The sequence below is a fragment of the Cottoperca gobio genome, chromosome 1, assembly GCF_900634415.1.
Source record: "Cottoperca gobio chromosome 1, fCotGob3.1, whole genome shotgun sequence".
Taxonomy (NCBI): Eukaryota; Metazoa; Chordata; class Actinopteri; order Perciformes; family Bovichtidae; genus Cottoperca; species Cottoperca gobio.
The window spans coordinates 17,155,433-17,167,266 of record NC_041355.1 but is presented as its reverse complement, the minus strand read 5'-3'; the positions used below and the strand labels follow the sequence as shown (position 1 = coordinate 17,167,266).

The following is an 11,834-nucleotide window of genomic DNA, read 5'->3' as shown; positions in this document are numbered from 1 at the left end:
TGTAGAGACGGATAAAAAGAAAAGAACACGAACAGATTTGTAGTCTTCAAGCTCAACCCGAGATAACCCTGATGACATCATCGGGGTTTTTTCCTCTATGCTTACAAAGCTCCAGAGCCACAAACTGTAATGCCAGCTTCATATTTTGTGTCTATTACGATGGTCACTGTGTCAGATTAGGCGATTTAAAGATCATAAAATCTTCCAGTGACTTGGCGAGAGACATGACAGACTAGACGACCAGTCAAAGCTCGCTGTCCTTCACGACACGTGAGGAAAGAGATGCGAGGGAACCAACAAGAGTGTAAACAAACAGGAACAGCGTGTGTCATGCTTGTGTTCAGTCTAAAAAAGGAACAAAAAACGAACGACCTTTCCTCTGTTCCCTGTTCCACATGCAGCACCAACAACATCTTTATCTTTTTACATCATTCCTCTCTCGCTCCGCCATGTTTACACTTGAAGAGCACTATTGGTCACTGAGACGAGTGACCTGATGTTCATGCTTCAGCTTCATCAAATGTCATACTTCGGACCCCCTGTAGAAACCAGACATACTTACAATCTAAAATATTGTGTCACCGTTTAAAACGACCGACCCCGCCCTGTCCAGCACATTATAAAATGCCAGTGGTGGTATATGTGGGTGAAAGCATGCGTGTATTTTCCCTGAGCTCAGCCATTCCCTGGACTCCAGCTGACCGCTCAGCTGTGCCTCTCGCATACTGCAGCACAGACTGTTTCCATATCTCACGGACACTCACACTGAAAGGTTAACATTAAGACCCCCGTGTGGAGGGATAAGTGTGTCCCGAATTAGCGAGGATGCCAAGGCGAGCTGGGCGGTTGCCAGGTTGGGTTGCCAAGAAGTGTTGGGTGTTGCTAAGGTGGGTTGGGTTTCTGCCGTGTGGCCTGTTTGCATGTCGGCAGCACGCAGGACGCGTGTGTTGTGGTCTTGTCAGACTACCCAAGACAAACACACACACACACACACACACACACACACACACACACACACACACACACACACACACACACGTAACCCTTACTATGTAGGAAGAGGGGACTGTGTATATATAGGTGACCCTCTCACGTCTTTAGGGTCTGTCTTAAACCTTCAAGCTATGTGTTAATGTCTCCCTCTACATCTTCCTCTCCTGCATTCTCTTTCTCACTTATTCATTCAGCGTAATCTTTATTCACATTAGAGAAAAGCACTTTACCTCAAAAAATTCAATACTACATCTACAGCTAGAATTTCAACAAACTGGAGGCATGGAGTTTGAACAATGTTGGGTGTTTACTGGGCATGGATTGTTATAGGAAGTGCAGGATTCAGATCTCAGACCAAGCCCCCAGGAAAAGTGCCAAGCAATTTGAGTAGTGGCCAAACCGTGGAATTACAACGTACGGGGGCGTCACCTGAGTGCACAAAAAGATATTTTCCCATAGACTTACATTGGGAAAGAGACGTCTGTAAATCAGTGGACAGTTTTGTTTTTTGTCTTCATGTGCCACTGAGCAACTTTCATGAGAAGGAATAGGGTCCCGCCTCCAACGTTGTATCCAGTTCTCTTTACACATCTATGGGATTTCCTCTACATGTATTAATGCCATAATGTGCGTCATAATGGAAAAATGTCCTCCTGGAGACACCGACTGTTGCAGGAACTACCACAGGAGAGGATTTGAGTAATTTGCCAATTTATGTGAACAGATTTTGTCAGCGTAATAAGGTAGAGTCACAAAACAGCTGTGTAGTTGAGATCAAAATAAAGGTTGAGCTTGAAGATGGTTGTGGAAGTAGGGAGGTGGGAAGTGGGGAAGGGGCCCTTGCCACCCCAACCGCCCCCTCCACACTTTATGGCCCTGGTCCAAATTGGCATTGCGGATGGTGTGATCCCATCGCAATATAGTCTCTAGTTGTGTGTGTTTATCTCAATCTGTACTCTAGTGGACATATTACTGTGGACTTCAGACAAAACAGCAATTTCACACACGTGCATCATACTGAAAATGATGCATGTCAGGTTTATTGTATGCTTACTTTTACCCTGTAGTACAGCACACATGGTTTGTCTCACATATGGGTGTGTGTGTGTCTGTGTGTGTGTGGGAGGAGACATTCCATCCATTCTTGCTCTTCCTGAGGAAAGAGGGAAATCATCACACATACACAACTGCTGACAGCAGGCGGAGGGAGAGGTGCACATACACCCCTCTAAGGTCATTCACACATCCGCTCTTCTTTTGGCCCTCCACCTCTAATAGTTTCAAACATTCATCCATCCATATACGAGCAGTTTTCCTTTTGACAGCTGTAAATGCATCTATGGAAAAAAAGAACAGGGATGTTGGGAGTTTAATCCTGTATGATAATTCAGGCCACAGGAGTCCTTTCTTCTTCATGAAACTCAAGGGAGGAAAAACAGCACTAGCTATTGAATTGGACCTGGCTGGCTATGTTAGAAAATATAATGTATTCTTTCTCTCAGCTGTGAATACACACACACACACACACACACACACACACACACACACACACACTGGCAGAGAGGATGCCAACCAGAACAGTGGCTCCTCAAAGCTCCACAGGGGAAGCTACGCCAGCACTGACGCACTGCTGCTCTGCTCAGCTAATGGTCACTGAACACTCATAATGGTTGATTCTTTTGGGGTAGTTAGGTGGATACAATCTATTTGTTTGCAGCAGAGAGAATGGTAACTTTTACTCCTTTATTTTTTGGCCTTACTATTAACTTCACTTGCCATGTGGTTTTAATTAACTTCACTCGACCACACTTGGAGTGCCATACAGTTTGAGACATATAAGTGCAGGTGTGTAATAAAATATAATGCAGGGTCTCTAAATAAGGACATACTGACTCACTCACAAAAAGGGGAAATGGATGGATACAGTTTATACCTTTCAATGGCTTTTTATTTTCTGTAAATATATAGACCCTCTGAACTCATTAGCAAAACACACACACACGCACACACACACACACACGCACACACACACACACACACACACACACACACACACACACACACACACACACACACACACACACGCACACGCACACTTAGTACATAAAGACTCACAGAGCTGCATACTGTACACTTCTGTCAGAAGACTCCTAAACTCTACAGAAAGCTTTTTACAAAGCAAAACAATCATTTCGAGAATGATCACACAAGCAGTATCGTCGTGACGAGGATATAAACCAGTTAGGCACTAAATTAATTTAAGCTCATCATTCATTCGCTGTCTCACTCATGCACAGACATATTTACACACACAGTATACAGTCAAATGGGGACATTTTAGTTTCCTCAGCTACTAAAATGTTCAAATTGTCCAACTGTCTTTTCTGCTGCAAAGCAACAATAATGTGCACAGCAGTGAATAGAGCCTGCAGACGAAGCCTTTAATGATCGCCGGGTGTCCCTTACTCTGCGTATCTCTCTGACAGACTCAAACTTAATGTCACTCCATCTTCAAAATCTCGTCCTGTTGCTTTTGCGTCTTCCTTACTGACTTTTCTGTGAAGCGCTCCACCCTGTTTCACCGTGAACCATGAAGAGATCTCTCAGTCTGTGTCGATTTCACAGGGGTTTGTTCCCGCTTTCTGTGCTCTGACGTACAGCTTCAGGAAGTCTTTGTAGCGAGGTGCGCAGCCAAGCCAGGCTTTGCCAAAATGGACGGAGCCAGTGAAAAGGTACTCATCCCCTCCAGGATGCACACTGCACTGTGCGGGAACATTGATACGTCCAGCCCAGCCCCGCCCCCTGGCTCCACCCCAAGCAAACACCCTGCTCTTCTGGCGGAACAGCCGACTCAGAGACACCACAACAGGGGAGTGGTGGTTAGTACCTGACGCTACACCTCGAAAGATGCCACTGCCAGCTACAGAGACAGGAAGAGGAGAGAGATTAAATCAATGACTCAAAGATAGCAGCAATCAATGTGTGTATTAGAGCACGGCGATGTAACTTTTGAAAACTGACATAACGCAATCTTCCTCTTACAAATCAAAATTTGGATAAGCAATAAAAAATATCAACGTATGTAAAGGTTTTACTGATACAGACTTACTTGGTCTGGTATGACCAGTAGCTAACGGTTAGCCAACTTCAGATTGATACAGTTGTGTATTTGAGTCAGTTTGCTGCCTTTCTAACTCGTAGCTCATTCAGATCCCATCTGACTCTAATGGCCACTGTTCAGTACATTTGCTTTCTTGTCGAGAGTTTGAGGAGAAGTTACAACTCTCTCGTCTGTACGGTAAATATGTAGCTGGACCCAGTTAGCTTAGCTTAGCATAAAAACTGAAGTTACTTTCTGAAGTCTCTGCTGGTTGCAACTGGTCCTGGATAAGAAATAGTCTGACACATTACCCACTCCAAACAGCAAGTTTACATTTATACACTTAGTTTTTTGTACAGATTAAACAAACAACACATATTGTGCTAATTAGTGAGCGTCAGAGTTGCATGTAACCCGGTTTTATTTCCTGGACAGAGCCAGGCTGTTATTCCATTTCCAGTCTTTAAACTAAGCTAACCAGCAGCTGGAGCTTCAGATTTTCCGCACAGACATGAGAGTCGTATTTATCTTCTTGTCTAACTCTTCGGCAAAAAAGGGATTAAGCATATCTCCCAAAACTTCCAAACTATTCCTATAATATGTATGTTTGCGTGTGCGTGTGTGTGTGTGTGTGTGTATTTACCAAAGTCACTGCTACACACAGCCATTAGGACTTCTTCATCTGAACAGGGTTTACAGGTGACTATAATGGAAAACATGAAAAAAGAAAACATTAAATACTTAACATAAGAAACGACATACGTTTTTATTTTCACAAATGTAGTTCATTACTTATTAGCTTTTGTATCATCCTGTGTGTTCTTTCACCCTTTGTCTGTTTCCTGTTCTCTCTTTTTCTCTGTATTGGCTTTACGAGACAAAAGAGACACCAAGAGAGTGTTTATGAATGTGAACGAGACCAGCAGGTGAGGGAAGAGACGTGATCACAGAATTACCCCTTGACCCTGTCAGCTATAAAACGCCCAGACACACAGACAGACAGACAGACAGACAGGCGTAGACAGACAGACAGACAGACAGACAGACAGACAGACAGACACACAGACAGACAGACAGGCAGACAGACAGACACACAGACAGACACACAGACAGACAGACAGACAGACACACAGACAGACAGACAGGCAGACAGACGTGGACAGACAGACAGACAGACATGGACAGACACACAGACACATAGACAAACAGACAGACAGACACACAGACACACAGACAGACAGACACACACACAGACAGACAGACAGACATGGACAGACAGACAGACAGACACACAGACAGACAGACAGACAGACAGACAGACAGACAGACAGACAGACATGGACAGACAGACAGACAGACAGACACACAGACAGACAGACAGACAGACAGACAGACAGACAGACAGACAGACAGACAGACAGGCATGGACAGGCTTTCTTCTGTCTCATTAGGAAAGCAGTCCAGCCTTCCTCTCCACCCACCGCCCCTCCCCTCTACCAGACCGCTTTACTCATACGGGTGGGCTACCCAAAATCCCCTTCTTCTTCGGTTGCTGAGGTCTATTCTTGATCGACAGTTGAGAAACGATTGCCTAACCCTTTTGTTTGACCCTAGCGTGACCTTTTGATTGACCTGCTTGTTTTTATAAGTCTGGCTGAGACAAGGGAGTGTGGGAGTGAGGAAGTGGGGGAGGAGAGGGTGTCAGAGAGGAGCAGCATGTAGGTGAGATGAAGAAAAGGGGCCTTTTGTCACATTCACTTTATGTCAGTGAAAAGACGGCCTTGTCAGGTACGAGGAGTTTAACAGACCGCTTTCAGCGATTAAATTAATTGACACAAAAACAGACGGTTTGAAAAACAACGTTAAGAGAACTGAAATTAATTTGAGAAAGTTAATCTATTGACGTGAATGTTTAAACCTTTCTCCAATGTTTTTAGTTCTTCTAGTGATAATAAAGTAGCAAGCAAGAGCAGTTTTGGGAACATTTGATTGTTGCTGTTTAAGTTCACAAACATTCAAGAAGTGGTGGATGAAGTTTTAAAATCATTTACTTAAAAGTAACAATACTACACTATAAAAGTACTCCATTAAATGTAAAAGTCCTGCATTCAGTTCTAGCAACAAAATGTTCTTTAGGAAAAAATGTTTAAATACTCTTTACCAGAATTTACCCCTATTAATGATATATTAATATACCATTGGATCATCATCAAGGAGGTTATGTTTGTCTGTCAGCAGGATTACGGAAAAACTACAGGCACGGTTTTCATGAAATTTAGAGGAAGGGTGCGGCATGGGCCAAGAAAGAACCATTCAAATCAGTTACGTTTCACTTTCGTTAACAATGCGAGATAGGGCGGTTGTGCTGCATTCATGTAGTGTCAGATTTATGGTTGAAATTGGACCATCTGAGGAGCCTTGGCGGAGATCTGCACTCTCCGTGTACATACTAGTTATTGATCATTAATATGTAAGCCGTACTTTCATGTTGTAGTCAAAGAGGAACTTAATATACGGTTGGGTAGATTAATCTGTAAAAGTGCATCATATGTAATAAAATGATCATATCTTTTCTATGTAAAATCTTAATCTGAAAATTAACAACTGCTGTCAGATAAATGTAGTGGAAGTACAGAAGTATAAAGTAGCTTAAAACGGAAATACAACTATCTTAAATAGTTTGCATACAAGTACAATACCTGAGTAAATGTACGTACATTTCTTTATCCTACATGTAAGAAAACATATATGTTGAAGAATGAGTTCTTGCATTCTCTTACCTAAACCAGGGTGCAGGTACGGGTACATGTGTACCCCGGGCCCCTGACTGGGCACCAGCTCGTATTGGAAAGCTGTGATCCTCCGGCTGATGTCTTCCTGGGGGACGGCCTCCACAAAGAGAGCCCCCTCTGCCAGGCTGAAACAGTGCACTGTGCTCTGAGCCTGCTCCTGCTCTGCCAGCAGCATCGTCAGATCCCCGTTATTCTCCAGATACAAATGAGAGCCCTGAACATGGAGGGCCAGGAGCACACGTGTAAGCTCCATCCATCTGATACATCACACTGCAACGGTAATATTCTGGTGTCATATTCCTACCTGGGAGTAAGTGTGGGGTTTGATGCACACATGGAGACCTGCCATGTGTCGTGATGAGGGCTCTGTGTTTGGCCGCAGGTTAACAATGATGGCTCCTGTGGGGTAGAGCCACTCCAGAGAGCCCTGAGAACAGCGTAGGTAGACCTGCTCCACATCTCTGCGATGAGACTCATGGCTCAAACCACTGCAGATGAGAAGACAGATTTTATTTTCATATTTTCTAGGCATGTCTCTTCTCCAGCGATCAAATGCCTAAATTAATCAAAAAGTTGGAAACTTGGATTCAGGATTATAAAGCCCTAAAATGCTCCAGCACATAACACAAATCTATAAAGAAACACATGGATGGGGTTTAATGATATTGCAACATTCATTAGGAGCCACTCTGGTGCAGCTGTCTGCCAACAAATCTTTCACTTTGGACCGATGTGGCGGCTTGTCTCTGATGTGCATAAGCTACCTCAACACCAGGAACTGATTGGGCTATTAAGTCGTAAGAAGTTTGAGGCCGGTAAACTTTACAACACAGAGAGTGCGGAGCACAAGCTTTCATATTTTATGACTTGGGGACTTGGAGAAGTGATCAAAGGCGCCATATGCATATGCGCTATATGCGTAGTGTGCAAACACGTGACAAAACTGTGTGATATATGCGTGCGACGCCATTTTGGATGAGAAACAAATCAACAATGGCGTCTAAAGCGAACAACAACTACTCTGACTTCTTCAAAGTATTGTGACTCTCTGGAGTCCTCTGCAAAGGCAAGATTCAGAGAAAAAGTCCAAATTTGCGGCCGTGACCCGTACACGCTAAAGCCGTCGGATTATATTGAGGATTTAGATTCATTACCGCCGATTGAATATCCGGATATTGTGAACTACCTTGTGCTACAAACGTCGTGGGCAACCAACGCACGAATGAAGGCATACAAGAGCTTAGGATGCTTATAATGTCTTTGTTTCTGGCTGGGTTGGTAGTCTTCTTACCAAACCAGTGAAAGATGACAGGGTGCTCGTCCATGCCCGTGTAAATCACTCTCAAAGAGCTCGAGATACACCGCTCAAGCCGTGGTTTGTGAGTGAGAAGAGCGGCGATGTTATCCTCTCACACTGTGATTGTATGGCTGGATTAAGCGAAGCATGTTCTCCCATTGGTGCTTTGCTTTTCGCAAGTGAAGTAGTCTCAAGAATAAGCCAAACAAAAACATGCACAGAAGAAAAGAGCAAACGATGATTTTAGGAAATCTAAAGAACCGTTTCTCTGGGTCACGAGTAGCGTTATGACCACAATTACACACTGCGCACACGATTAGCATTTTCTTTCAATCTTAGATTACGAAGTGTTGCAGCAACTCACACGTGAACGGGCGCAGTCTTGGTTGTGTATATCATCCAACATGGCTGATTTACGGATTGGGAAATAAGCGTGACGTCACATGCACACGATCTATAGCTGTATTTACTTAAGATTCCTGATTCCTCAGATTCAATCTTAATCAAACATACATGGGTATAATTACTTATTTGAAACCTGCTAAAATCCCAAATAATGCACAACAAAGCCACTTCAAAGACACAAACTCCCTCTCACACATGACTGAGGTTCCTTTCATGACTCCCCTGCATTTACAGAATGTAATATCGATGTATAAGTATAACAAATTACATGTTAGTTAAAGAATAAAAACAAAACGGATTATATATTTTTTATGGACTTCTTTAAGAAAGTTTATAACTTTCTGATAACATTACTGAGTTAGGTGCTATTTGTGTTTTCTTTGTTGCCTATAATAACATAAGTACATAACTAGCTAATAGATATCTTCTCCTAAACTGAGATGCTCATAAATCCTTTGTCCAGCTTCATCCTCACCTTCCTCGCCAGCTACACTGGTCGCTGGAGTACTGCGCCACCGCCCGACACAGGAGCACAGCCGCGATCCAGTGCACAGCCCAGGGCTGGAGCATGGTGGCCTGTCCGCCCCGGCGGTCACCGAATCCCGCACACCAGAGCAGCAAGCCTCGCGCTGTCCTGCTCCCGAACCGCAAGATCCCGTAAAAAAGAATATCCAACAGAGCTCAGCGCGAGCACGTACACTACATGGCGGGTTCAGCCGAGGCTGAGGTTGCGTTTGTGACAGAAATACATGTTGACAAGAGGGTTGTAAAAGAAGTAGCCTAGGGAGCGCGCGCAGCAGGACAACAGACTAGTTTAAAAAACGTTTGCTCTGTGCGCTCCGCTTCACGTCACCGAGAGCGCGTGCCAGCTGCTGACTCCGCTTGACTGACACGCGAACGCTCGCTGCAAACCACTCCCCCCCCCCCCCCCCCCCTGAAAGATGTGTGTAGAGAAAGCCCTCGAGCACTCATGAAAAAATAACACCAAACTTTCGCACAAATTAAATTGGACGGTTTGGACCTACTACTTGATGCAGAACATTTACCAGAGCTCGCGACACCGGTTATGAGTGAACGCAAACAAATAAACAATAAAATAAACTTCATCAAATGCAAAAATAAAATTCCCATTCAAGTAAAAACAAACCAGTAAAAGCCCGTAAAAAGAAACATAATAGCTTTCATAACTTTTTAGTTGTATTCCTTTTAGCCAAGTCCACATCTAGTTGCCAAGCTTTCTTAGATAATTTCTATTCTAGTCAGCATGTCGGCTCCTTTATAAATCCTACAGGTCTTATGATGCCAGAGAGAAACAGTAGAAATCTGAGTGTGTTGCTTTATAAACAGATGGATCATATTATCGCAGTGAAAGTTAGAGCTGCATGCAGATCTGGAACAGCATCATGTCTCCCCCAAACATTCACCAAAACCTCTGCAGTCAGGGCCTGACTCTTTAACATTGTGAAGACTTTAATTGTTTTATTTAATTTGCCATGTTACACGATCTTCAGTGGGATTTCAGTTGGACTTTATCTTGTGTAGCATATTGTAATGCTTGTATAATATTGTTGTATCATGATATTTACCTAGTCGACCTCCTTAGAAAAAGAAAGGCAGTGACGTAACAACAAGTCGCACATGTGCTCTAAACGTCTGTTTGGATCTCGGGCGGTTTTCCCGTGAGAAAACAGGCGGAACGGCAAGTATGTTACTGACTCGTCACATTCCCCCACACTGCCAGAGCGATGTAACGCATTTCGAGAAATACCGACCCCCCCCCTGTAACTGGGACTTTATTCATGGTCAGTAAATAATTTACTAAAAAGCTTAATAGATAAGCTATAGGCCAGTAATGAGGTCCACATTTGGGTTACCAGGTTGGAAAAAGTCCCTTTGATGTATTGGATCATTTGACCACCTTTAAAACTATTTACAACTTCTTAGGCATTTATGAATGGATAACGGACATTTATAACTGCATCACTACCAAACAAAGGAGGAACCCAACACAGCTAAAGAGATTTGAAATGAGTTCTAATGAATGGCTTATAACATATATATAAAGCATTAGCATATGATTTTCCTACCCATTATGAAGCCATTAGTTACTTATAAACTAAATAATAGCTAATAAAAGTTGACTTTTTAGAAAGTGGTACCCAAAATGATAATGTTTAAAGTAATCATATATACATATACATATACATATATATATATATATATATATATATATATATATATTAGATTTTCATTGTAACAAATGACTTTTAAGTCACTATCTATCGCCGAATGAGGTGACATGAGCTTTTTGAGAACTTAAACCTACAGAAATACATCCAGGGTACATTACTGTACTGCTATTAAAAATATGACCTGATTCATGTGTGTGCCACTCAAATACTAATAAAAATGGGACTGAAAGACAACTTTAGTAGCTAAAGTGTGCTGACAGGGTGGGGATTTTCTACACTTCCTCTCTGTCTTTGCATAAATCACAACACAACTGTATCACTGTACCATCAAACACATTTCCCTGAAGTCACTGGATTTTAAAAACATACAATTTCACGACTGGAGCCCAAAGCTCTGGAGGCTGCAGAGGGAGTCTGAGCTGAGTCTAATCCTGTCACCGCAGCAGAGGAAGTCTGAGCTGCTGATGTGCTGTTTGACCTCATGTGCTCCTTCACCATGTGAAGTATTTACAGAGCAACAGAGCCTCTGACCCTGCTCCCCTTACCCCCCTGCCGTCACCTGGCTCCTCTCAAGCTGCCTGACAGGAGGAACGCTTCGTCTGTCCACACACTGCTTCCTCAAGGAGCCACACACACATTCCTCTATCTCTGATTACAATCTTCATGACCTTTCTTTCCTCATTACTCATGCACAGCACACTCCTCTCTTGTTTTTAACATCTTTATTTACCAACGCGGGCCAACTGAACAGATCCACTGGATGTGTTGGGAGGTTGAGTGCATTGCTCTAGGTGACAGCTAAACAGTAATTGTTGAAAAAGGGGACAAAACATTCAGCTCGCATCTCTGACAACTTCATACTGTCCTACAAAGAAGAGAGCAGTAACGACAGAAGCAGATAAACTGGGAAAATGGTTCAGTTTTCAGATTGACCGGCGTATAGCGTATAGCAGAAAGATTGTAACGCCTTCATTTTAAACCTACAATAGAACCGACATTAGACCTAAAACAATGCCGTCTGTTTTTGGATGGCCTTTAGGGGGAAAAAAAAGCGC

At 43.1% G+C, this 11,834-nt stretch overlaps 1 protein-coding gene across 1 annotated transcript; it reads right to left on the bottom strand.

Annotated features, from left to right (window-relative positions):
• Positions 1-2,917: 2,917 nt before the first annotated feature.
• Positions 2,918-9,404, bottom strand: metrnlb (meteorin like, glial cell differentiation regulator b). Its single transcript, XM_029435223.1, has 5 exons — positions 9,063-9,404; positions 7,190-7,373; positions 6,874-7,099; positions 4,737-4,796; positions 2,918-3,913 (listed from the first exon to the last, which is right to left on the bottom strand). The coding sequence occupies exons 1-5, from the start codon at positions 9,155-9,157 to the stop codon at positions 3,597-3,599; spliced, it is 882 nt and encodes a 293-aa protein (XP_029291083.1). The 5' UTR covers positions 9,158-9,404; the 3' UTR covers positions 2,918-3,596.
• Positions 9,405-11,834: the final 2,430 nt, after the last annotated feature.